Source organism: Aethalodelphis obliquidens, unplaced genomic scaffold (assembly GCF_003676395.1).
Source record: "Aethalodelphis obliquidens isolate GAN/ISIS:26980383/991018 unplaced genomic scaffold, ASM367639v1 scaffold3, whole genome shotgun sequence".
In the NCBI taxonomy this organism is placed as follows: domain Eukaryota; kingdom Metazoa; phylum Chordata; class Mammalia; order Artiodactyla; family Delphinidae; genus Aethalodelphis; species Aethalodelphis obliquidens.
This window is the reverse complement of record NW_020837947.1, coordinates 55407040-55433912: the sequence shown is the minus strand read 5'-3', so window position 1 is coordinate 55433912 and position 26873 is coordinate 55407040. Positions and strand designations below refer to the sequence as shown.

At 32.7% G+C, this 26873-nt stretch overlaps 1 protein-coding gene across 1 annotated transcript in view; it reads left to right on the top strand.

Moving 5' to 3' along the window:
- GRIK2 (glutamate ionotropic receptor kainate type subunit 2) overlaps positions 1 to 19994 on the top strand; it is a 653415-nt gene extending 633421 nt beyond the window's left edge. The window contains exons 16-18 of the mRNA XM_027089701.1: positions 3807 to 4057; positions 15693 to 15827; positions 18162 to 19994. Of these exons, the coding sequence (XP_026945502.1) occupies positions 3807 to 4057; positions 15693 to 15812 (371 nt within the window). The 3' untranslated portion in view covers positions 15813 to 15827; positions 18162 to 19994. The remainder of the gene's footprint in view (positions 1 to 3806; positions 4058 to 15692; positions 15828 to 18161) is intronic.
- The last annotated feature ends 6879 nt before the right edge of the window (positions 19995 to 26873 follow it).

Genomic DNA, 26873 nt, shown 5'->3' with positions numbered 1-26873 from the left:
TACATCAAGGGACTTCACTATGTAGTAATCATATGTCTTTCTTTCTTCCTTGTTTTCTCCCTCCCTCCCTCCCTCTCTCTCTCTTTCTTCTTTCTTTCTTCCTTCCTTCCTTCCTCTCTCCCTTTCTCTCTCTCCCTCTCTCTCTGTCTCTTTCATGTAAGCGAGAACCATTTTTATCTGGTAAATGGGATCTTTCTGCAACTTGAAAAAAAGACCATTTTTAAAACACAATCGTTCCTTACTGTTAGTATGGAGCATGTGTTTAAACAACCAAAGAAAGTCTCACTGTGAGCAAGAATACAAATGAAACTAAAACCAGAGATTGCATAGTGAAAATCAAAGAGCTAAATTCAGTTTTAAGAGGTGTTTGCCTTATCCTGCATGATGTTTTTTAAAAGTAATTTATTTGTGAAAATTTTAATGTAGAAAATTTTAGACAAAATATCTCCTGGGATATAATTAAAGTTAAAATGTCTGGTAACCCTGTGTTGAAATTCTCACAGATTTTTAATAAAACTGGAACTGAAAATTATCTTTTCACATTGGATGTTATAATTTTTCAGATACTTTTGTCTAGCTTGTTTCTTCACCCATTTATGGTTACCTATTTGTTCCCTTAAGCATTTGAGGATTGACTTTTAGGTGCAATAGTATATGTTATAATAGACATGTTTACAATTTCCTCAGTCGTTTTCTAATCAAAGTTAGGGTCCTCTTGCAAAAATATTCATCTTCCTTGGAGGCAACCTCATGGTGCGTTAACCCCAGCTTCTCCCAGGTGCCACTCAATGCCCTCATAGTTCTTGGCTTGCCAGCATGTGGTTTGAGGCTGGGTTCATATTCGGGCAAAAGTTAGACTCTATCTATCTAACTAAAGGCTGTTCACTTCATTAGAGCTAAGCGCATGGCTATTCATGTCACAGAGAAGATTAAAGATACTTTTATTCTTTGATCTCAATATGTCCTTGAGATTTTTCAAATAGATAAAGTTTCAAACCACTTTTGACTTCAACTAGTACCTGCTAGAAATGTGTCCCAAGGAGCAGCAAATGATGTACCAAAGAAGTAATCATTCATTATTTAATTATTGTTTTTTAAAATGAATCAGTGACAGAATGACAAATAAAGCGTGGCAATGATTTAGTGTCATTGATTATATTATCTGTATTATTTCACCCTGTTAAAAACCTCAAAATGAGGTGTATTAATTTTGTAGCTTTGATTCAAACCAAATTCTACTTACATATTATTATGTTTACACTGGAAAATAAGTGTGAGGAGGTTTGCTAGCAATAGGACATTTTCATATTTATAGTAAGTGCTGGAAATAGGAAACTCAACCAGCAAGGAATCAAGATGTTACCATCATTTGTTGAAAAGTGGGTTGCTTTCGTTTGTCTGTGCCTTATTTTGAGAATGAAGTAGAGAATATGGTGTCTGAGTGGGTTTGGTGAGTTGACAATATTCTTTCAATTTTTCTCAGGATGAGAAATGACCTGGCTCAAAATATTACTTAGGTAGATCAAGAATTTTTCATATTTCAAAGTCTACTTTTCATGTCACTTTCCCCCCAACATTTGCTTATAATTATACTTCCAGGCCACATTTTTATATTAGTCACCTGTGGTCATTTTCATAAGTACTATCAGTATAAAATTTGTTTCAGATACTATGTTTCTAATTGAAGGATATATTTGATAAACTACAGATCTTCTTAAAATGATTTTTTTTCTCAATCAAATGTTTATTTTGCAGGGAATATACATGGTTAATCAGAACGGTAACTCAGAGTAAATGTGACTTTGAAGCTGCTGCTAGGCTAGTTGTAGTGAATTAATGAAAACTGGATAGTCAAACAAGATGACCTTTATTTATGGTTTTTAAATGCATATCAGAGGAGACCAAAAACACCCCACTGTCACTCTTATATTTTGTCAAGACTGCCTCAATCAGATATAATGCTCCTCATAATACGAAACATTGATTGAGAGTAGTTTGAAAATTAAGATAGATGATAGATATAGAGAGATGATAGAAAGGAAGAATGAAAGAACGAAAGAAAGGAAGGAAGGAAGGAAGGAAGAAAAAAAGAAAAGAAAGAAAGAAAGAAAAAGAAAGAAAGAAAGGAATAGATAGATATCTTCTATTCCAAAGGGTTTACAATCTACTTAGGAAAGTAGATCACATCTTGAAAGGTAAATAATAGTAATACTAGGTGACCTAGCCTGAGTGTCCAGTGAGTGACCAAGGTAGAAAATAACATGGGCTAGGCTAATCCATTGAAATCTGAAATGGCTAAGGGGCAGAATTTACACTGAACATTTTCATCAGAGTAGTATTTGGAAGAGAGTATAGGAAGGAAACTTAGAAGCAGAGATTCCCCTGCTATAATTATAATTATAGTTAGGAGTTGTTGCACAATAAAAATAAAATATTTAAGTTCTAATTATAGGAATGGATAATGCCCCCTTTTAGGAAAGCTGTGAAAAAATATATAGAAGCCATATAAACATTTCTTCTGCATAGATTGAAGATTATGTTAAAGAAACAGCTCTCCACCTGGATTTGGTAGGTCTTCAGTCCTCCAACTTTTACCATAAGCTACTAACTTTTTTTGATTTTTCTTTGTATTTCTGCTTTTTAGTTTGCCTACTCTTGCTAAAAGAGCAACACTGAATTAGTCCTGTTACATTAATCAAGTAAAAAGAAGACAGTGCTATCCCTTATGAGGCAGAATAGTTTCCTCATAAGGTTTTTAATTGCTCTTAGCAAAAATATATCTTTAGGTGCAAATGTAGGTATATTTAAATCAAAACAAAATCACAGATAACATAGAGTATGAGCTGAAATTAGTGTTTTTCTACAAGCGGAAAAACACTTATGGATGAATCTGTGCAGAAAAATGGAATGTGCAGTATAGTGTTTTAGGAAGGAAGATTAAACTTTAGAAACAGGCTATTTTCTGGGTGGGAAAAAGCAGTAAGACCAATCCCTTGGGACAGATGTTGAAAGATGCATATAGTTCAGTATTATTCCATGCTTCTGGGCAACCAATTAGAAAAGTTATTACTTATCATGTAATAGCTAATACAGAGGAATATCTACCCCCATCAGCATAAATACTATACATTTCACTTATATTGTTGCCTCCACTGAAAAGAATATTTCTTTCCAAAGTGTAAAACGATAAATAAACAACCAAAAAAAATCTTACAATGTGTTGCCATGACGATTTTTGAATGACCCAAGTTTGTATAAACCTGTTACTTCTGTTATTTGTATCAAATATGAGTGATTATTTATCTGCAAGTATTAGCCACCCCTGAATAGAGCTTGTTAATCATGATCACTTTAAATTATTGCACTTAATCATGGGAAACACCATTTTTTGCACAACTTTCCTAAAAATTGAGGTTACTGTTTTATCAATGCTCTGTTTTCAGTGTTGAATGATTCCTAGACATTAACTAAATATCCTTGCCCTCTATCCATTTCCTTTTGTAGATCTTTACTTACCGTTTTATTATTTTTCCAATGGTCTGAGTTGAGCCTGCCTTTAAGAGAGAGGTATTTTCCTCTTTCAAAACAAAATGTTATCTTACCCTTCAAAATCAGAAAAGGCCACCTACCCTATTTATTTTGTTAAACTTCTATTTTCTGCCATTTTCCAGTTGTTTTTTGCTTCTGAAAATAAATACTGGCATACTTTGGAGCGTTTGGAAAGAGCTCTATTGTCTCATCATGTAACCTTTAATTATGAAATTTTGGGTTCCTGGAAAGCATTAACGAACCCTCTCTTTTCTTAGGTTCTCCATATAGAGACAAAATCACCATAGCAATTCTTCAGCTGCAAGAGGAAGGCAAGCTGCACATGATGAAGGAGAAGTGGTGGAGGGGCAATGGGTGTCCAGAGGAGGAGAGCAAAGAGGCCAGTGCCCTGGGGGTTCAAAATATTGGTGGCATCTTCATTGTTCTTGCAGCCGGCTTGGTGCTCTCTGTTTTTGTGGCAGTGGGAGAGTTTTTGTACAAATCCAAAAAAAACGCTCAATTGGAAAAGGTAAATGTCACTCTTTTACAACTTAAAACAATCTTTGTTATAATAAAACGAACTTTTTAATCTTTCCAACCAAGGGAAATACTTAGACCTGTGTTAATGGTCTTCTGCCACTCATTGTATAACAAAGGTTCATAGAACTCAGAATTACCTTCGTAATTTTTAATTTAAATGTAATATTTTAAATTGAAGCCAACTTCAGGACCAGTAACTATTTTTCGTCTTACTGAAGTCTGAAAATGGAGAAACTTTTGCTGCTCGAAGTTCACTGTGGTTAGTTTATTAGGGGAATATAATTAATGAAGGAAGCAAAACTCAGAAACTGTAATATGAAGAAAAAATTTCTCTGCAGATAAAAAGTGCTTTAAGATATGATACTCATTAACAGTTTCAAGTTAGAGAGTAAATGAAATATTTATTTGAAGATTTTTGGTCCAATAATTTCTAATTTGGAAAGATCATAATGTGCATTGTGGAAATTTTAATTAATTTTCTACATTAATGAATATGTGAGAATATTGTGGTTTCTTCTTTGCCACTTAATGTTATTAATGCATCCTTTATTGCCTTGCACCTGAGTCTTTAGAAGAATATATACAAATCTCAAAAATATTGAGACTATTGCAATTTTCTTAATATTTTATTATATTTAGTCTTTTGTATAAATGTTTTTATATTCTATTCTTAAAAAAGGCTGTGAACCTGGTTCAGATTATATATTTCTAGTGCTATATTTCCCTTAGTTCTATAAATATAAAGATGAATATTTATAGATAAATCTTTCAGATGATACATGCTACTTTTTAATATAACTTTATGACTCTGGACGTAAAATGCTGCTTTAGCATTTTTAAGGCTTCTGGAACTTTACTTAGTCTTTTAGTATTTAAACATCTCTTTTGTTTTTAATTAAAAAACGTTTTTTAGATCTTAAATTTTAGACCCTGCATCAGAATGAGATTATATTTTGTTAAATAATTGAAAGGTTTATGAACTTTTATTGGTAAATATAAAGAGTAGAAATATGATATATTCCTTCATCTTTAATAATTTATGATATAATTATCCTTTCTGAAATCAAGGATACAACATTCCTACATTTTACTTGACTACAGGACTTAATTCCTAGAAATAATATTTTTATAAATGACTATTTTGATAGCCCCATTCTGTCTATAAGTAAAATAACCAATTCAAAGGTTTGAAAAATTTGGACAGTTATATATTTTCCCACAATATTCAGGATGGCTATATCTACTGACTTGCTAAATCAAATATCTTTTGCACTGGTGTGACTGAAAATTAAGCCTAAGTACACTTTTTATGTTATGACCCTTATTACAATGTCAAAATGAGTTTTGGAATCAAATCCAAAGAACTAATCAGAGATGAAAATTATTAACTCTTCAATTTTTATTTTTACTATAATTTATCAATAAGTGTGATATTTGGTTAGTTAATGCTTAAAATGAGTCCAAAAATAATAGAAGAAATTTAGATTGTCTAGTTAGAACCTCAAATCATCCATATGTAGTGGTTTTCTTTCACTTATAGCTCAGTATTAAAATAAAACACATACATTAATCTCTTGACGGCATGCGGTAGTCTGTCGCCCTTTTCTCTCTGTATCCTGTTCATATGATTTACCTGGGCCATGTCTCTATGTACAATTATTTTATAAGCATTCTGGTTTTTTTTAAAGGACATGGGAATTTACTTTTGTAAAATCACCTTTACTTTTATTATAAATAACTAGTTTAGCTGAATTTTTCACATATCGACCAGCTCTCAATTTCTATGGACTTCTATGACCTTCTAAAACATTAGAAAAAGGAAGTCAACGTATCTTTTGGTGCTGAAGCAGATAAACTATTATATTGGAAAGAAACAACTGTGTTGATATGACATGAGCATTCTTAGTCACATTCGCCCATGTTGTCACACTGTCTCCACAAATCTTCCATAATGAAATTCAGATTCTCTAGCTAAGCAGAGGAGGCACTTCAGGATCTGTCTCTGTCCACCACTGTAGTTTTATCTTCTGCTTCTCCCCAGTTTGCACCTGTACTCTAACCACACTAAATTACTTTTAATTTTCCAAGGTCAGCCAGCTTTTTAAAATCCTCCTCCCATTTGACCTGAGCAAACTTTGTCCATTTTTCTACCTGGCAAACTCCCACTAGTCATTTTAGATTAGGCATTCAAGACTAGGCATCAACTTGCCAAGAAAGCTTTACCTAATCAATAGGTATGACGAATCTGGGTACAGGGCACGCTATTTCCACAAGGTGGTGTTAGGTTTTTATTTTCTATTCCAATGAAAAAAATATGACCTGACCTGTATATCTCATTTTTGTTAGACTTAGCTGATTTCAAAAACTATCATCATTCCAAAAACATTTGCTCCCCCTTTGAGAAAGTTGGGAATGTGTCTTGTCCATTTCAAACAACATCCATCCTTTTCTCTGGAAGCATTTGCACATCACCATTCTCCCTTAGCACACTATTTTATTCATATGTGTTTATTTCTTTTTTTAATTTAATTTCTTTTTAATTATTTTTATTTTAAAAAAAATTTTATTGGAGTACAGTTGATTTGCAATGTTGTATTAGTTTCAGGTGTACGGCAAAGTGAATCAGTTATACATGTACATATGTCCACTCTTTTTTAGATCTTTTCCCATATAGGCCATCACAGAGTATTGAGTAGAGTTCCCTGTGCTATACAGTAGGTCCTTATTAGTTATCCATTTTATATATAGTAGTGTGTATATGTCAATCCCAGTCTCCCAATTTATCCCTCCCCTCCCTTACCCCTGGTAACCATAAGTTTGTTTTCTACATCAGTAACTCTATTTCTGTTTTGTAGATAAGTTCATTTGCGTGTGGGTGCCTCTCTCCCTATTAGACTCTTACTTCCTTTAAGAAAGTAATTTTGATTTGTATTGCCAAGGTCTCAGACAGTGTCTGTTGGCGTAAGATCTTTCTTTCCTTCTTTCTTCCTTTCACCCTTGTCCCCTCCCTCCCTCTTTCCCTTTCTTTCTTTCTTTCTTTTTCTTTCTTTCCTTCCTTCTTCTCTTCTTTCTTTCTTCCTTCCTTCCTTTTCTTTCTTTTTCTTTCTTTCTTTCTTTCTTTCTTTCTTTCTTTCTTTCTTTCTTTCTTTCTTTCTTCCTTTCTTTTTTTCCCTTCCTCCCTTCCTTTTCTCTCTTTCTCTCTCTCTCTTCCTATTAAATAATGAAGTTGATTCCAGTAACTTATTTAGAAAAGTCTATCATAAAGAATAAAAAAGAACTATTTTTCCATACAATTCAAAAGAACTATGTTTATAAAGTAAATAATAATGGGTTTATTAGAAGTGATCCATTTTATTTACTGTGATCAATTAGGTTCTTGGGCTCAATTCTCTTTCATTTTTCCTGAGAAAAATATTTTATTTTGTTGGGCTATATGGTTTGTTTAATACCTTACTTAATTTATTAAAATTAGCTGTGAAATATTCCTAGATTTTCTTATAAGATCTGCATGAAAACATACAGAAATTCACAGTTTATACTTATAATTGTGTCTTTAACTGAAATTTTTAAAATTTTAAAAACAAAGTAAACATTTCAAAACTTATTCATTTACTCAACAATTATTTACTGAGAACCAAACATGAAATGAATTGTATTTACGTGTTTGAGGAAAGAAGGATATATTATTCACGACTCCAGCCACAAAATACTTTATCATCTCTTTTCGCTTCTCTTTCTCCATTTCTTTTTTTCTTTCTTTAATTTATAATATTCTAGTATTTTGTAAAAGAGCAAATTAAAATTTCTATCTTTATCTGAGTAGGCAGGCAGATAAAATATACACACAGTCTAGTTGAAAATGAGGTTTTTGTTTAAAATTTATGAATAACTAATATATTACCATGTCAAGTCTTACCTCCAATGATGATGATGATGATAAAATTAGTGATAATTACTATTATTATTTAAAGATGAAAATAAAATATCTCTTACAGCACATATTTTGTAAGATATTAATGGAACAAATAGGTCTATAATGACTATAGTCTATAATGACTATAATGTTGTTATATTTCCAAGTTTTTTGATAACTAAGAGTAGCATAAGAATGTAATATTTTTAAATGAGGGTAGGTTAAAACTGAAAACAGAAGATAATGCTGAAATATGTAGACCTTATAAAAATCCCCAAATTGCAAATTGCATTCCTTTCCAATAACCACAAGATGATGTATTACGATTTTTAAAATACTTAATGGTTTTAATTTTGATGCAAATATTAATGCATCAAGGATATATTGCTTTTCATTTATTCAGACTTGTAAACTAAGTAGGTATTTATTTTTTGATGGTTTTCACAGTATGACCTGACCATTTGGAAAGATACTCAAAATGTTTTTCTTTTCCGAATGTATCTGAAGAAGTATCTAACCAACATGTGGATTTTCTAATTGATTTTCTTTGTGCCTTAACTTTTCCCTGATTTAAAAAATATTATTACTTAAGGTTTATTCAGTAAGCAATCCAAGAAACTTCTGTACATCTTAGGCAATTAGAGCATTTCAGGTTACGTGGCTTTGTTTGAAAGGTCCTGTGTTCACCTTGTAAATCTTACTTATAACAGAAAAAAAGCTGCTTAATATACAGAATTTTATTTTTTCTGGTAATATATCATCTTTATGATTATACATTGGTTTTGTAAGCATGAGTTATAAATGATTGTAATAATTTTAATTTTTATAAAAATATTTTGACATAATTATGGTTTATTAATTTTTTGGAATTATTCATCATTTCTTACATATTTGAATATGTCTTCTTTTAAAAGGTATAAATAATTCTGCCCTCTTGATTTCCAACAAAAGTAGCAATATAATTTACATAGTTGGATCTTTTGTTTTTATCTGATATGTATATAGAAATATTTTCTTTTCCATGTAATTGAAAATGGATTTGCCTGTACAAATTGTTTCTTCTTGAACATCAGGTTGAACATGCATCTTTGAGTTTCTTGATATGAAAAACTTAATAACAAAATATCCCTTTCTTATTACTTAAGTATAAACAAAATGTAGTAAATATGCCTGAGAAATAAAAATATAAAAATTATTGCTCAGATATTGAATTTCTAAGCTATGTGTCCTGTCTTGGATACATATTTTTTGTTCTAACGTCCCTCTAAGATGATTGAAGTACATTTTAAGAACTACTTAGTATGGTTGTTTTTCAGGATATAGTCCATTGTAGTCTACATAGTTGTTTGCATTATAGAACACTGGTAAATCTTATCAAAGATAATCTCTAAGTAATACAATAATTTCCCATCACTGAAAACTAAAAAAAAAATTTGAGGACACATGGAATATTCTTCAGTGTATAGTTGAATAACAAATGTAAAAGGCAGTTTTAACTCACAGTAGAAGAACAAATAAATGAAACAATGCAATCTGAGGAATAAGAAGAAAATCAGATTGGCTTAGTTTAAACCTGCAAGACTGACTTCACTCTGTATGACAGACTCTAGGTCCATCCACCTCACTACAAATAACTCAATTTCGTTTCTTTTTATGGCTGAGTAATATTACACTGTATATATGTGCCACATCTTCTTTATCCATTCATTTGTCAATGGACACTTATATATGGAATCTTAAAAAAAAAAAAAGGTTATGAAGAACCTAGGGGCAGGACAGAAATAAAGACTCAGACATAGAAAATGGACTTGAGGACACGGGGAGGGGGAAGGGTAAGCTGGGATGAAGTGAGAGAGTTGCATGGACTTATATACACTACCAAATGTAAAACAGATAGCTAGTGGGAAGCAGCCGCATAGCACAGGGAGATCAGCTCCATGCTTTGTGACCACCTAGAGGGGTGGGACAGGGAGGGTGGGAGGGAGATGCAAGAGGGAGGGGATATGGGGATATATGTATATGTATATCTGATTCACTTTGTTATAAAGCAGAAACTAACACACCATTGGAAAGCAATTATACTCCAATAAGATGTTAAAAAAAAAATCCTGCAAGACTAGAGATTCTGGGTGAAAGATTATTCACAAGGAAAACACTTTTCAAAGCTGGCTGAATCTGTATTTCATGGAACCAGAAGAATGAAAAGAAGTTGTTCACAGTTCCTTATGCAGAAATTGCTTCCAGAATGATGAAGAATTAGTTCTAACAGGAGTAATGCTTTGTAAAAGAAATCATTTATTGGATAAGATATAGGAATGCAAACATTGTCATAAGTCATCAGTAAAGATTTTATTCCAATATTTACATTTTCCAAATAATGCCTATTTACAAACCACAGTATATTTGTGCTTTTCATATATGGGATTTTTATTTAATATATGGAATTTTAATTTAATGTATAGAATTTTAACTGCATTTAGCTGTTCAGAAGTTAAAGTTATGAGTACTTTTTTTTTTAACATTATTATTGGAGTATAATTGCCTTACAATGGTGTGCTAGCCTCTGCTCTACAACAAAGTGAATCAGCCATACTACACATATGCTCCCACATCTCCTCCCTCCCGCATCTCCCCCTCTCCCCCCTCCCCATCCCACCCCTCCAGGTGGTCACAAAGCACCGAGCTGATCTCCCTGTGCCACGCGGCTGCCTCCCACCAGCCATCCACTCTACGCTTGGTAGTGCATATATGTCCATGCCACTCTCTCACTCCGTCACAGCCCACCCCTCCCCCTCCCCACATCCCCTAGTCCATTCTCTAGTAGGTCTGTGTCTTTATTCCCGTCTTGCCCCTAGGTTCTTCATGACCTTTTCTTTTTTTCTTAAATTCCATATATATGTGTTAGCATACGGTATTTGTTTTTCTCTTTCTGACTTACTTCACTCTGTATGACAGACTCTAGGTCCATCCACCTCACTACAAATAACTCAATTTCGTTTCTTTTTATGGCTGAGTAATATTCCATTGTATATATGTGCCACATCTTCTTTATGCATTCATCTGTTGATGGACACTTCAGTTGCTTCCATGTCCTGGCTATTGTAAATAGAGCTGCAATGAACATTTTGGTTCATGCTGAGTACATTTTTAATATAATAAAATTTAGCTATGAAGCATGCTGATATTTAGAAGTTAAAAGTTGCAAATAAACTTTGGACAAATAGTGCATTTTGTATTGTTTTTATGTTACTGCCTTTCTCTGAGAGCAGAGTATCTCTCAATTTCCACTAATAACCTACATAGGGACTAACTGGATGGGTCTTAAAAATGATTTTACATATAAATATAAAATCATACTTCAAAATGAGATGCTAATCTTCATTTTACTCACTAAATAGTTGCAAGTAGTTGCAAATCAGCAAAAAGATTTTTATGTCATTCATTTATGATAACTCATCCTCTTTTTATGCCCATAAATAAGGTTTTAAAATAAGATTGTAGCTGATTTTCATAACTGGCTTTAGAATTTCTAAAGTGTAATATCTCATTTGAGTACGAAGTTACTCTGAGAGCTATGCAAAGATTATTATCCATATTGTGCAGATGAGGATAAGTATCTCAAGTGTCAAGTGTGTTTCCCAAGGTCAAAGATGCCTATACTAACTCTATTTACACTATATCACACTACACAAAGTGGAGGTAGAATATTTAACTATTTTTCTTGACAGTTTTTCTCTCTGATGTTCTGTTGACAAGATGTGTGCAGTAGGAGTTTGAATTAGATAGACAGATTATGGGCTTTGATCATGAGCCCTGTATAGTCATTTCATTTTCCTGGACATTAAGCATGAGTTTTGAAATAAAAAAGACTTGGGATCATTCTTCAAGTATGTTCAATCTTGGATAAAATTACTTAACTTTTTCTATAAATCTTTTAAAATAAATAAATGAATGGGTTACAAATACACCACAAATGAAAATGTTTTTGAAATTAATCTAGGTTATATACATAGTTTTTTGCATGTGTCTGGCATATAATAAGCAGCTGTTGTTATAATATAATTATCATTTTTATTTCTAAAGCTGTTATATTTTAACTGCTGCACCTTAAAGGAAAGAGAGCTCTCCTGGAATTAAGCATTAGTTATTTGGATGTTATACACTTTGTTGAAAAATTGTTATTATTATGACTGCTAGCAAGAATATGATGATTAACACTACTTTTTCTTAAAATTGACTTCACAGCTGTATCAACTAAAGTGGTATTGAAGCTTGTCAGACCTTATATATTGATATTTCTGGCTCAAGTAGGGAAAGTGTGAAAATGCATAATGACGCCCCGTTTTTCTCCATCTCATTGTATTTGCAAAATGCACTATAATGATATTCAGTAACTGTTTCTGTAAGAGTTAAGGTTTCTGAGAATATTTTAATCTTTGGTTATGCTTATCATTGTAAAATAATCCAGGCTAAAGAGTAGGATGCTTTGTCATTTTATCTATTGAGAAAAAATAATTTAGCCCCCTAATTTTTTTCTGTCTGATTTATTATTTAGTGTTCAAAAAATTACCATTTATTAAGAGGAGAGTCCAGGTAGAAGCCTCAGCTGAAATTCAAATCACTGTTAATGAGGCAGGCTAATATAATAACACACTTACAGAATGGAAGTCAAGAGAATAGTGTTCCTCTTTTAGCTCGGTTACCAGTTATATGCATACCCGTCTGACTGCACAGCTTATCTAAATAATATAATTTTTTTAAAAGAGAGCTGCTCTAAAACTGAATGTCAAGATCAAAGTTGCTATATAAATATAATTGTGACATAAGTGTCTTAACTAGTCATTTTTCATCTCTCATTGCTTCACTGTTACATTCATATAGCCTTAGGTAAATTCATACTTCTGATGTATAGCATTAGCTATTTGATATTTTTAAAAGACTGCCAATTAAAGAGTACAAATCAAAAGGAACGGGCCATGTTAAATGACATTTATCTTCCTCATTCAATGCACCAACATTAATATAAAATATTGCATATTACATCAAATATACTTTTTATTTCCTTTTAGTTATTATTTAGTTAATTTAATTATTATCTAATGTGGAATAATCTTCTGCAGGGATTAATTACAGTGACTGTTTGGACTTGTCTCTACTACATGTGATCTGGAATTCTTGGTCAAATGGCCTACAGCATCAGAAATTAATTAGAAAATGTCTGAGAATGAACGAGGTATCCGTAATCAGTTAAATAATTTAAATGACAAACAAAACAAAACAGTTTGGTTGATATACGCTAGTACATATTAGGACATTGCACCACAAAATCTGTTAGAAGCAGCTTAAAGATGTTTTAATAGGGCTTCAGATAGAAACTGTATGCAAAAATGGTTGGAAATTATTCTGAATGAATATTGGAATATCATTTAGTTAATTTTATACCATCAAAGAATAGGACAGCAAGATGTATAAAACAGTTTCCTCCTTAAAAAATATATACTAAATAGAGACCTGATAGTAGCATGTAATATTTATGATTATTTCTCTTTCAATTGATAAATGACTATATATTCAACATGAAAGTGATGAGCTTCAAAGTTAAAAAAATTAAACTGGTTATTTTTCATCAGTGGCTGTTTTTTTAAAAAAAGACATTGCTAAATATAAAGATTTTAACTTAAAAATGAAATTTAAATATATCAGTGTTCAATGTGGAGCATGTTTACAACTAGATTTCTAATATTAAAACAATTTATGTACTTCTCAAAGTGCTGTCACATCATGTTATCATATAAACATATCTGTAAATTAGAAAGTTAAGCTGTTAAGAATAAATTATTCTATTACACCAAGAATGATATTCTTGAGAACATTTATCTGCAGACTATTTATGTGTTTTCTTATACTTAAAATTAAAAAAGAAAATAGCTTGTTTAAAAGGCAATGTATATATAGCCAAATTCATATTTTTAAGATTTCCAGACCTTCATTGTTTCAATTAGAGATGTGTAAATACAGGTTGCCTCATTAAATATAGTGAATTTTATAATGAGTTTAATAATTTAAATGCAATTATACATGCTAACAGCTCAAAGATTTAAATTTTCATTTTCAGGAATCTTCTATTTGGTTAGTGCCACCCTACCATCCAGACACTGTTTAGTAAACTTTTGAAACTTACTAAAAGAGGTTTTTAATAATGGTTAGTATCTTTGCACCTTTCTTTTTTCTTTTTGTAGTCTGTTATATTGTGCAGAAACATTTTTGTTGTTGTTTTCACCCTAAGAAACTTTATTTAATGACACAATTCGTGTGTTTCTATCTCTAAGAAGTAATTTGAAAAGCATGGTAGTTTTCTTTCTCTCCCTCCCTCCCTTCCTTCCTTCCTCTCTCTCCCTCTCTCTCTTTTATTCTTTCTTCTTCCCCTTCTCCCTCCTCCTCATCTTCTTTCTTCTTCATTATAACCCAGGAAATTTCCTGTCAAGCGCATTTGGGTTTTTCAAAACCTTATTTCATAGTTCAGTAAAAAAGACATTTTAAAAATTCTGATCATGATATGAAGTAGGAAAGATAATTTGTCTCTATCAAATGACAACAAGTTAGAACTTTAAAAATCAGACAGTAATTTTTTGGCAACATACAACACAGGGAAACAACTATATTTCACAATCATCTCTACAGTTTCAACTTTAGATTCTTACATAGATCAAGATATGGAATTTACATTCTAAAGCTTTAAAAAGAGAAAAGAATATGTATTTGCCCTAATGCCACAAGTGAACTGTACTTTATGGTATCATTAATTTTTAAAATTTGTCATGTTGATTCCAAACTCTTGCTCAAATCTAAAGGTTTTCATAGTTTTGTGAAGGATTAGAAATATTATACAAGTGAGAAAAGAACCTATTGTCTTATGGTGACTTTATTAGAACCTAAGATAAAACAATTTTTTAGGTAAACTTACATTGATAGATCAAAAAAGAACTGGCAAAATTCAGCTTATTCAGAGAAAAAATTAACAAAAGTGATGAATGACATTATATAATCAAGGCTACTGATTGCTTAAAGGTTTCTTGATTAAAATTTTCACTTTCTAATGGCTTTGTAAAATAGAGAAAGCCTAAAATAGTAATGGCGGGGTTACATGTTTATAATTTTCATAGCTTCTAAATTTGTAAATATTATTTACTTAAGTTTAAATTATAAAAGATAAAAGTATTGCAATCTTTGGGGCAGGGATTTTACCTATGTTTTATGTTAATCAGCATTATAAAATTTACATTACATAAAATTGCTTAAAAGAGTTTAAATGTCTTTATTTGTAGTCTGAAGTTAAGTACAGGATACTAATACAGTTTACTTTTTAACTTACTGGAAATAAAATTGAGTCATTTCATAGCTGAATGGGTATGTATAAGATTTTTTTTTCTAAGAAAATCAGTTGTTTAGATCACTGTCTTACTATGGACAAAACAATATTTCTATTCTGTCACTTTTTAAAATTAGTATAATCAAAATGTCTAAAACTTCAGCTTGCCAAAGACAGTGTTATAAATTATTTAACATTTAGAAAATTTATTTGTTTTAAATGAAGGCTTATTTCAAACAATTCAGCATTAGCCATGTCCTGTAACATTTTAAAGTGTCGATGGCATCAAGTTCTGACCTTGTTACATTACCTAATCAATTCTTCTGTTAAATGTTTCAACAGAGAACCAAGACTAAGTTACCTCAAGACTATGTATTCCTCCCTCTTTTGGAGTCAGATTTTTCCATTTCTACAGTGTTGTCATCATCACCATCTTCATCATCATTATCATCATGTTCTTAATAAGTACATCTAATAGTAGGTATTAAGCAACAAGAAACACTGTGTCCCTATACTGGCTGTCAGGTGTCATATAGATCCTTTAATAGAAATAGAATTCATGGATTTCGGAACTGTATTATTGAACACATAATAAATAACGCATAGAAATAACTCCATAGTTAATGGGGAATTCATGTGTAGCACATAATCATCTCCCATTACAAGTACTAATAAATTAATATTTTTACTAATTTAATGTTATTAAAGTTTTATCTGATTAATTAGATCACTTGTACACAACGCATTTTACTAAGCTTCTGAAGAAAAACCTTTTTAAGCTTTTTTTAAGCAATTGAATTAGAAACGTTAAAAAATAATTAAAATGTTAGGGTCATGTATGGCTATTGTTAATTCAGTCAACATTTAAAGAACATGTGTGTACAAGTCAGTGCCATGAGCACTTAATCTCTGCTCTTTACAATTCAGTGAGAGGGATGCATACACCTAGAGGCCAGAAAGAGAAACATGATAATGAATGAAAAATACTGAATTGAGTGAAAATAATGAGCCTGATCAATTGGAAAGTGATTCCTGAATAAGTTAAAATTTGAGTCATGTCTGGAGGTAAGGGATAAAGCTGGATTGATGTGAAAGATGAAGGAACTCTGCTAGGTAACAGAGCAAGAAGCAAAGTAGAAAAAACTTGGAGGTCCAAAGAGAAGAGTGTGTGTAGAGAAAAAAGGAAAAGGTTGGAGGGAGAGATGAGGTAGAGCTGACTCAGAGAGGTATTGATAGAAAAAAGAGGAGAATTGGATTTTACCTGTTTCTTGGACAAAAAAAATAGTATTAATAACCGGTGTTTAAAACAGTAGATTATCTGATAATGGCGAGCTTTTTGAGAATGGCCTAGACATAGAGGTGGGAAGATCACTAAGGAAACTGTTCAGGAATCCATAAAAGAAAAATGAGAATATAGCCAGGAATGTACAAGAAGTTATTAGGGCAGGGTCAAAATCACAAAATTTGGTATCAGAATATCTTGCTGGAGGTGTAGGTGTGAGCTGCAGAAAGTGACTTATCTTTTCTCTGAATCCGTTTTCTCTGTTGTACAGATGCCCACCTTAATTCAGTATTAGTTTGTGTCACAGAGGTGATGTATACAAAGTATTTTTTTTAAATATAAGGCATGTATATGGTATTAAATATTTTTATCCTGTATTATTTTGGAATTAGCCTAAACTGATAAACAACAAAGAAGCAATACCAAAAGCAAAAAACTAAGTCTTCACGTGTATATTTAATTAGGTTTATTTCATTATGTTTCCATATCACTTTTTGGAATTTTGTAAATTTTTCATACTTGTCCACATTTTTAGTTGTTGTCCACATTTTTAGTTCTTGCACAGAAAGAGCCTAAGTCTTAGACCATCTGAATGTCAACAACAATGTGAAACTGGTTCATGAATCTGATTTATGTGTACCTAACACACGTATCTCAATTAGCTGGGGAGGGAGACTAACAAATTTTTATTTTACGTTTTGACTCTGTAATAGGAATTTGAGGAGTGTGTAATAATGAGCCCCAGATATACAGAATTTCTGGCAAATCTATTGCCAATAAAACAGGAATTTAGAAAAAAATTACGTATAGGGTCATTTTTTTCTTCATGGAATAAATTATTTATCAGCTCTCAGTTATCAAGCTGATGGTGACAAAGAAGTTAATATGTGTGCATGGATTTTTAATGTGATACAATGTCATTTCATGATTAGCTCATACGTGTTTGTAATCATCATCGATAGTTTTACAGGCAGAATCACAAAATGATACAATGAATAGCAGAAATTATTTTCCATATTTTATGTCTAAATGTGTGAGTACTATTTTTGTTCTGTTATGAAATGCATGATGAAGAATCCACGTTTAAAGAAAATTTTCATATCTCATGTTGTGATCTAAAAACCAGTTCATTTTTTTCTAATTTTTTAAAATAGCAAAAATGGATTTCTGGTAACCAATTTGTTTATATGTGCTTATATTTAAATTTTAAGGTCGATTTATATCTTATAATGTTAATTTTATATCTGAAAATCTTATTCAACATATATGTAATGTATGCATTCCTAGTTGGCAGTTCACTTCACTATCAGGTGGAGATTTTCTTTAAACTTGCCCACTCTGATAAAATATTTTAATTATCATGATTTGTATGTTAAAATTGTAATAATTTGTTATAATTTTCATAATGGAGTTTTTCAAAACTTCAAGGCTGCTATGTTGACAAGTCTTTGAGAACGATTTTAATATTGTTTCAGGACCGTTGCCATGGATCTGTTTTGTAATATTTCGTTTTCTGTGTTATTCTGTAGAGGTCCTTCTGTAGTGCCATGGTAGAGGAATTGAGGATGTCCCTGAAGTGCCAGCGTCGGGTAAAACACAAGCCACAGGCCCCAGTTATTGTGAAAACAGAAGAAGTTATCAACATGCACACATTTAACGACAGAAGGTTGCCAGGTAAAGAAACCATGGCATAAAGCTGGGAGGCCAAACACCCAAGCACAAACTGTCGTCTGTTTTTCCAAACAATTTAGCGAGAATGTTTCCTGTGGAAATATGCAACCTGTGCAAAATAAAATGAGTTACCTCATGCCGCTGTGTCTATGAACTAGAGACTCTGTGATCTAAGCAGTTGCAGTGATCAGACTTGAGTTACAGGCATCATGGAGAACCAAGTTACACGGGGTTAAACTGTTTATCATGGGTTCCTCCCTTCTTCTGAGTGAATGTTACATACGCATTTGTGGCTGGTTTCAAATGCAGTTCAGTAAGAAATTACAGGTTCCTTTTGAGGCCCAACTGTTGCCAGGAGATGGAGCATAATTGCCCCAAGGGTAACGAGGTAAAAAAATCATTAAGAATAAAAATACTTGGAATCAGCAAAAACTGTAGTGTTGCAAGAAACAATACAGTCTTCTGAACATCCAGATAAGAGGGTAGTGATGTTACTAGCCCCCAACTACTCAGTATAATGATCATCTGAATTGACAATACGTGTTTATAAGATGTGATAAAAATGTAATGCAAAACAAATCTGACTTTCATGGCAAGTGGAATATGAAGCAGATCTTCATCAGTGTTTTTCTTTCTTTCTTTTTGTTTTTTCGACAGTCTGTGTCACTGATTGAGATAGAAATGTCAATTACCAAGGAAATAATGTTTTCTCTTATATTCACCATGGCAGGAGATTTAACATGTAACTCTATCAAATCCCTACCTATTCCCCAGACACCCTTTCCCCACTCCCGCACCGAGAAAAAAAACAACAGTTGGTTCAGAGATTCTGAATTAAAAAGGATGATGTTTTGCAATCTTTGTCTTAAGTTGTAAAAGAGGGCTGAGTGTTGATAGTTCTGTGGAAGACTGAAACTTTCATTCTAACATTCAGATATGTTAATCCAAACCCTCCTTCCTGCTATAAATGAACTTGATGGAGCCTGGGCAGATCTCAGTGAAAGGATAAAGGGGACTGGTCATCTAAAGAAAAGTACGTGTGGTGAACTTTGACGTGGACTGCATTTATCAATACAGTCACAATGTTAAATGAACAAAATTCTTGAGCAGTTTTTTTTCAAAAAAATGTTCAGGTTTATTTGTGGAAATGCAAGATTTCTATGAAAATAGTTTTTGTATGGAAATTTTTGTAATACTTTTTATCAACAAAATAAGAACATGCGTTCCTGTCAGGGGTGTGATGTCAAGCATGAATGGTAGTGCGTGTGCACCACCAACGTTTGGTGAAAACTATTTTTATCAAGAAAAAAAGGAATCATAGAAGAGAAATATTTTCAAGTTAGATAATATAAAAGCTAGGTGCACTACCACCACTGCTTACCATGCCACACCCCTGGTTTCCACGAGGCTGATAACATACTGTAACGAACAATTGTGTGTAAAATGGGAAAAGACACAGAACTCTTGACAACATTGTGATAACAGTTGAGTGCACACAGTTTGCTGTTTGAATCCAATGCACAAAATTTAAAAAAATCATTAAAATTATGTCCATTTTACTTTCATCTTTGACTTTCATTTTTCTCTTGTATGGGTAAAGGAATACACAATATGCTCCTTGCATGAAGGGAAGTATACAGGTCATCAAGGATGGCCACTTCCCAACTACCTGGAGAAAAGAAGAAAAAAGCTCAGGCCATGAGCTATTCAGATGTAAGAAAAGCTGGACTGGGATATAAAATGTAATCTTCAGGCTTAGTGCAGTTCAAATGAGAAAACTAGCAGTTCTAGAGGCTATAGTCATGATCTTACCTCTTCTGTGAGTGGATACTGACTATGTCAATAGGGTTGTGTAAGACTATAGTGATTGCTGATATTATATTTGAAGTTCAACTGATGTCCAATTTAAGAATTAATTGTGCATTGATAATATAATTCAATGAAGGGAGAGGAAAAGATAGGCTCAATATCAACAATAAGTTAAAAAAAAAACACAAAAAACTTCATTCTGTCCCAAAATTTAACTTTAGGGAGTTATATAAGTCACTATTACAAATCTGAGCATTGGTTTTGTTTTTTTTTTTTTTTTTTAGTGGTAAATAACCTCAAATAACATAGGTTATAAAAATGTTTAGATTTTGGTCAATATTAAGCTTTTCCTCAATCAGATTCTAATCAGATTTTAAAGAACTTCTAAATTCAGTTCTTCATTATATTAAACAACCTTAATAATTGGCAGAAAATGACAACTTTAATTATTTTTAAATAGGAAATAACTATTTAGATCTTTGGTATGATTTGATAATAATTTTATTTAAGTATTAAGTTAACAAATTTCAAAATGTATTAAAAAACCTGTTGTATTTTAACTCCAAAGGTAGTTTAGAACATATAAATGATGTGTAATATTTAACTTTTATCCACTTCCTAAAAGGTTCCTGCATTATTGCCAAAACAGATACTGCCCTACTCATTGGGTGCTTATGTGTATATGAAGTACTATTCTTAATTTTAATAAAATCTTGATTACTTTCAAAATAATTTCAACCAGTAAAAGAATGTCTCCTCTCTCTGGAAAGGCAATATATTGGAGTAAGATTATTCTCCAGTATCTAACACTCAAATTATAAAAAGAAGAGGAAGAGAATGCCTATTCTAGTCGACAGTGTAACCTGATGACTCCAGGTAATCAGTGGAGACACATATACCACAAATAAATAACTCTAGCCAGTATGGAACACCGAGGGGGTATATTTACACACGCCACAATTAAATAACCCTAACCAGATGAAAGTATCAAGGATTTATATTCATTGTATTTCACAGCTAAGTAACCCTAACAACTATGAGAATACCAAGGAAATCTATCCACACATTTACAAGAATAACCCTAACCATTATGGGAGCAGCAAGGGGACAGATTCTATTTTACAAATATGTAAAATGGATAAGGATATTTTATTAATTAAAATCTTTCAAATATTTTACAATTCAGTTACATATTTTTAAGAATAAGTTCCTTGTTATTACTGAATGATTTTATGTACTAAACACTAATGATTTTAAAGTATTTTAGCACAATGCTTTTTAATGTTTGTTTATTATGAAATTTGCATATAGCAAATCATATACAATGCATATGTACAAGAGAATCATGGCATGTGGCTGTAGTGTGCACCAAGAATTGTTTGTCACTGGGAGTGGGCTATTCTATATATTCTGAAACTAGGCTTACTGTCACTCACCTCCAACTCTGAGGTGTAAATTTAAGCAGAATACTTTAATAGAGAGAAGAGAGTGCCCAGCTGTTTCCGGAAACAGAGCAGGAAAAAAATAATATGGGCCAGGCTCACCTAGGAGTTTTGTCCTCAGTTTAAAAGATGGTAAATGGCAGTGAGAATTTGGTCATGACCGTCCTGAGTGTATCTGCAATTTGAGTCCTGTTGCTCAATTTGAGTCCACGAGAGTGGCCCTTTGTGTCTGCAGCACAATCATTATTGTGAGATTCTTGCCATTTGAGGATCCCCTTAGGCTCTCTACCATGTAGGATCCCCTGTTGCCTTTAACAGATGTTCTCCCTTTTCTAGGTTTATCTCTAACTTTGGTGACTTCTAAAGAAGGATTACCCAAGAGGTCAACTTTTTGAGCTATTTCATGTGTAAAAATGCTTTTATTCTACTCTCATAAATAATTATTAGTTTTGCTGGGTGTAGAATTCTAAATTGAAAATAATTTTCTTAGATAAATTTGAAAGCATTTTTTCACTGTTTTCTTACTTCTAATTCACACTGTACAAACGTGAAGCCATTCAGATCTCCAATTCTTGGTATGTGAATTTTTTTTTTTTTAAATTCTCTCTTAGGTTTGTTTGATCTTCTGCTTGTCCCCAGCATCCTGAGATACTGGAGCTACCAAACTGCTGAGTCTACATTTATTACCTTTGCTTTCCTATTTCTCATTTCTGTCATCTTTATATTCCAAGTATTGTATTGAGTTTTTCATTTCTGCCAAATTATTTTAATTTCTATGAGTTCTTGTTTTATGAATGTAATAATTTCTCTTATGTCTCTGAAGACATTAATAGTAATCTTAGGACATTTCTTTCTCCCTGAAAAGACCTCAGTTTTCTCCCAGTTGTATTTTCCTATGAGCTTGTTTGGATTTCTATCTTCCATATTAGAGGTTTTCTTCAGATACTTGTTAATTCTGAGCAAACTGTTAATGATTAAGAAAAGGGGACTAAAATCTGATTTGGAAGCTCTATGTGCACAGCACAGTAGGGGAGAATATTTACCTAATTAGAGCTTTACCATAGATTAGTCTAGAGGGACTATTTGCTGATGAATCCTTCAAAATGTCCCTATCTTTGGATCTTTCCTTTGATTACCCAGAAGAGTATCTTTTAATTTTCTGCCTGGAGATTAAGGCCCTGACTGCCAATGTTCTGCTAATCATAGGTTAAGCGCTCTTGAGATCTCTGCATTCTGCATTCAGAATGACTAAGGTCACTTAATCACCCTGTTTTAAATTTAGCAGTCAGGCTTTCAACTGGACCTGGCATCTTCTAGTCTGGAGCCCTTCATTTTTTCTCTTTTGAGAATAATTCCTTATCACTTTGATGAGGGGTGAAGAACAGCCTCAGAGGGGTGAGAAGAGGGAGGAGAATACAGGGATCCACTGTTTTCAAACTACATTCAATAGGTCCTCCTTGTTGTATTCTTCTCCTACCCTATTAGTTATTAAGGCATATTGCACAGCTGGGTCCTGTGCCTTGGAAGATTCTGTGATATAATTTGATTGGTTCTCAACTTTTCACACCTCCTTGTTGTGTTCTTTCTCCTACACTATTGGTTATTAAGGCATATTGCACAGCTGGGTCCTGTGCCTTGGAAGATTCTGTGATATAATCTGATTGGTTCTCAGCTTTTCACACTGACCCCTTGGAATTCTATTTTTTCCATTCTGCTTGGTTAACTATCATTTGTTCATGTGCTTTCTCCTTCCAAAAATTTTGTTGAAATTTTCACCTCTCTTGTTCTTATTCTTGGAGTTTTATACATTTAAAACAACAACAACGACAACAACAACAAATACCTCTCTACTATAATTTTTATGGTTGAGTAGGGAGCAAAATTTGATGCATGCATTCAATCCTTCACTCTTATCTGGAACAAGAACCCTGTCTCTAAAGAAAATATTATGCAGAAATCCAGCATAGGAGGCAAATAAAAACTAGAACTACTCTGGTTCTAATAGAGTAGAGACAGAACAGACCTTGCTTTTATAATTGTAAAGAATGTAATATTGTCAATGACTTCTTACAAATATTTTTTCTAACTCGGTATGTAAAGGGGATACTTCCACAATAAAAAGGAATTTCACAAAATGGAGCCCAAGAATATTTTTGAAATGGGGAAGATTTCAGTGCCTGTCAAATAATGCTAAATTTGGAATCCAATGTAATTTATACCCTAAGGGCTTAGGTCTAATTCAAAACATTCCAACTTCATTTTGTAAAGCTCAAGACATATGTGTTATAATGTAGATAAGGAATACTTTCTTAGTGAACCACGCTGAACTGTAAGATTTTAAGAATCCTCTTTAATGTATTGCCTTACACTGTACCTTGCCTTCACATTTATTATGAGTGTAATTAAAAAAAAAATTAAACAAGTATATCCCTGCCTCTTTACAAAGAAGAGTAGCTGTTTTCCTACATTTCAACTAGAGATTTCTATAATATTATACCATCAAAAATATAACACTCTCAATTACCAGCCCAGTTAACCTTAAGGTCAATATGTAGAGTTTAATATCTAATCCAATATCATTGGATTTGATATATACACTGAAAAATCTAAAATCATAAATCCCCCTCACCTTGGACAAAATTCATGTTAAAAGGGGAAATAAAAGACACACTACACACATGCTCCTTCTATAATATTTTAAGTTATTTTTTAACATGTATCTTGTATCTCAGCTCCTAATCTAAGGTTTTCATATAGTTTAGGATAAAAAATGCCATAGCTCCAGCCACTATAATCACATTTCCACCAGGAGGAAGAACAAAAAGAAATTAAAAGGGTCTTGCTCCTTCCTTGTAAGGACACATAACACAAGTTGCACATTATGTTGGTCAGAAATAATGATATGGCTACACTTAGCTCTAAGGTAGAACAGGAAATGTAGACTTTAATTTGGGCAGCCATATGCCCCCTAAAAATCAGGTGTTCTATTACTAAAAAATGTATGAAAAATTGGGGGGAACAAATTGCAATCTCTGCCCTCCCGGTATTTCTGGTCTCTCACCCCAACCCACTAAACCCTACCTTGTTCTATTCACTCCCTATTTTGTTCATTTACCACCTGTTTGCCATCTACCACTACCGTTTTCTTTTTATCCGATTCTCCCATATCTTACTGTTTTTCTTTACATTTCTTATATTTTTCCCTAATGGAAACCTGGATTTTCCCTTATGACAATATTTGTCTTGAAATTCAACAAAAGAGGAAGCAGTTGGCAATTTCTTTTCAGAATACCTTTCATTTAGTTATAGACAAAGACCTGTCTTATATAACCATTCCTTTGATTCCCAAAATATTCTTCCTCATTCTTTAAAAACCCAGACACCTTGGTTAGAATTGGCCTGTTACTCTGTGCCCCGCCATCAAGAATAAGCATGCACCCATTTGTCTATATTTAAAAATCAGTGAACCTACATTATAAACTAAGTTTTGTGTTAGATCCTGGGTATGCAATATGATCAAAAAGAGACATGGTGCTTGTTGTGATAATTTAAAGTCTAGAAGAGGAGGCTGAATTTAATTAAATGTGCTAAATGCATAAATACGAACTGAAAAGGGCTGTCACCAAGAAGTGCTCCTTTCTTTCAGATTCAGATGAATGATGAGACTTCACCCACTTAATCTCAAGTAGTGCAGTTTTAGTTGAAAATGTGAAAAATTGGATTACATTTATAAAGGATGCACAGAGAAGCACTTACTGGTGTAATGAAACATATTATTGGTTTGTGTGTTCCTCCCAGGACTATGTAATGTCTATTACTTCAAACCGTGGCACAGGGTAGGATTCTTCCAGGTATGGAGAACATAAACTGAGATGTCAACTCTGCTGTTAGAGCATTACTGCCATCCTATTACTCAGGGTGGCGATTTCCCATTATATGCAAAATATGATACCATAACTTTACCTAAGTTTTTCTCTGACCTAAACTATTGCCATTTGTGTTGATTCTTTTTTCCTTTGTCCTCACCTAGGTACAAGAAAATATTCTATCAGTGCTCCTTTTTTTTTTCTTTTTGTTTAAAAGTTTCTTGCTTTCCTTTCATGGTAGAAGTGAACAGTTAACTCACAATTGACTTTGGAACACTGAGAACATTCTTGTTGAAATGGGGTGAAATAGACAAATCTCAAATATTTAGCTCTTGTCCAAAAGTTTACCAAAAAATGCACTTGACTCTCTTTCACACAGGTGATGGGAAGGAAAGGTATGGTGTTTTATGAGAGCCTATAATAAAAGAACCTTACTTAGACTAGAAAATTGGGGTAGACTTACCAGAGGAAGTGATGATTGCACTGAGATATAAAGGATGAGAAGCAGATACTCAGTAAAAAGTTTCACAAGCCTGTGACAAAGTACCTGTAAGAGTCGTGTGATATGAGGGAGTATGGCATGTTCTTGAGGAACTGATAGGCAGCCAGTGTTGATGGAGCACAAAGAAGGCATGGGGATATGTAATGGAGATACATTTAAAATATAGCTCAGAGCCGGACTTTGGCAAGGTAATACAAGTGACCTCAATGATTTGATCTTTATCCAAAGAGCAATGTAAACCATTTAAATCTCTTAAGCAGAAGCAAGATTGTTGGATAAGATCTGCATTTTGTAAAGAACACTCAGGCTTCAATTTGGAGCATGGTTTAAATAGGTAACAGAGCGGTTATAGGAGATTAGTGAAGAGGTCATATCAGTAAGTAGTCTGGGTAAGATACTATGTTAGTTTAGATTAAACCCAATTGGTAGCAGTGAAGATCAACAGAGACAGGTTCAAAATATTTAGTAGGCAAAAATTCACATAGTTTCATGAGGAATTCAATAATCAGTATAAAGATTGCTAACAATTTTTGTGCCATAATGTATAATGAGTACTTTATATGAATTACCTCCTCCGATTCTCTGAGTAACCCTATGGGCTAGGGCTAATATTATTATCATTTTACAGACAAGGAAACCACTGACAGGAGAACTGAAATCAATTTTTAAAGTATTGCAGTCGTCAAACTCAGGCAGAATGACTCCAATGTTCTTAGGCACTATTCAGTCAATACAGAGTGGAAGTGTAAATTTCCTGGGGGACAGATGGATAGAAAGAGAGAGAACAAGTGTAACACTCCAGAATGTCTTCTGAAACTTCCTTTTTAAACTGAAATTTATATTACTAAGATTTTTCTCCTGAGCGCTCTTGTTCATCATTTTTAACTGTATAATATTTATTGACTGCACCTACTATAATTTATTTATTTGTTGTCCAGATGGTGGATATTA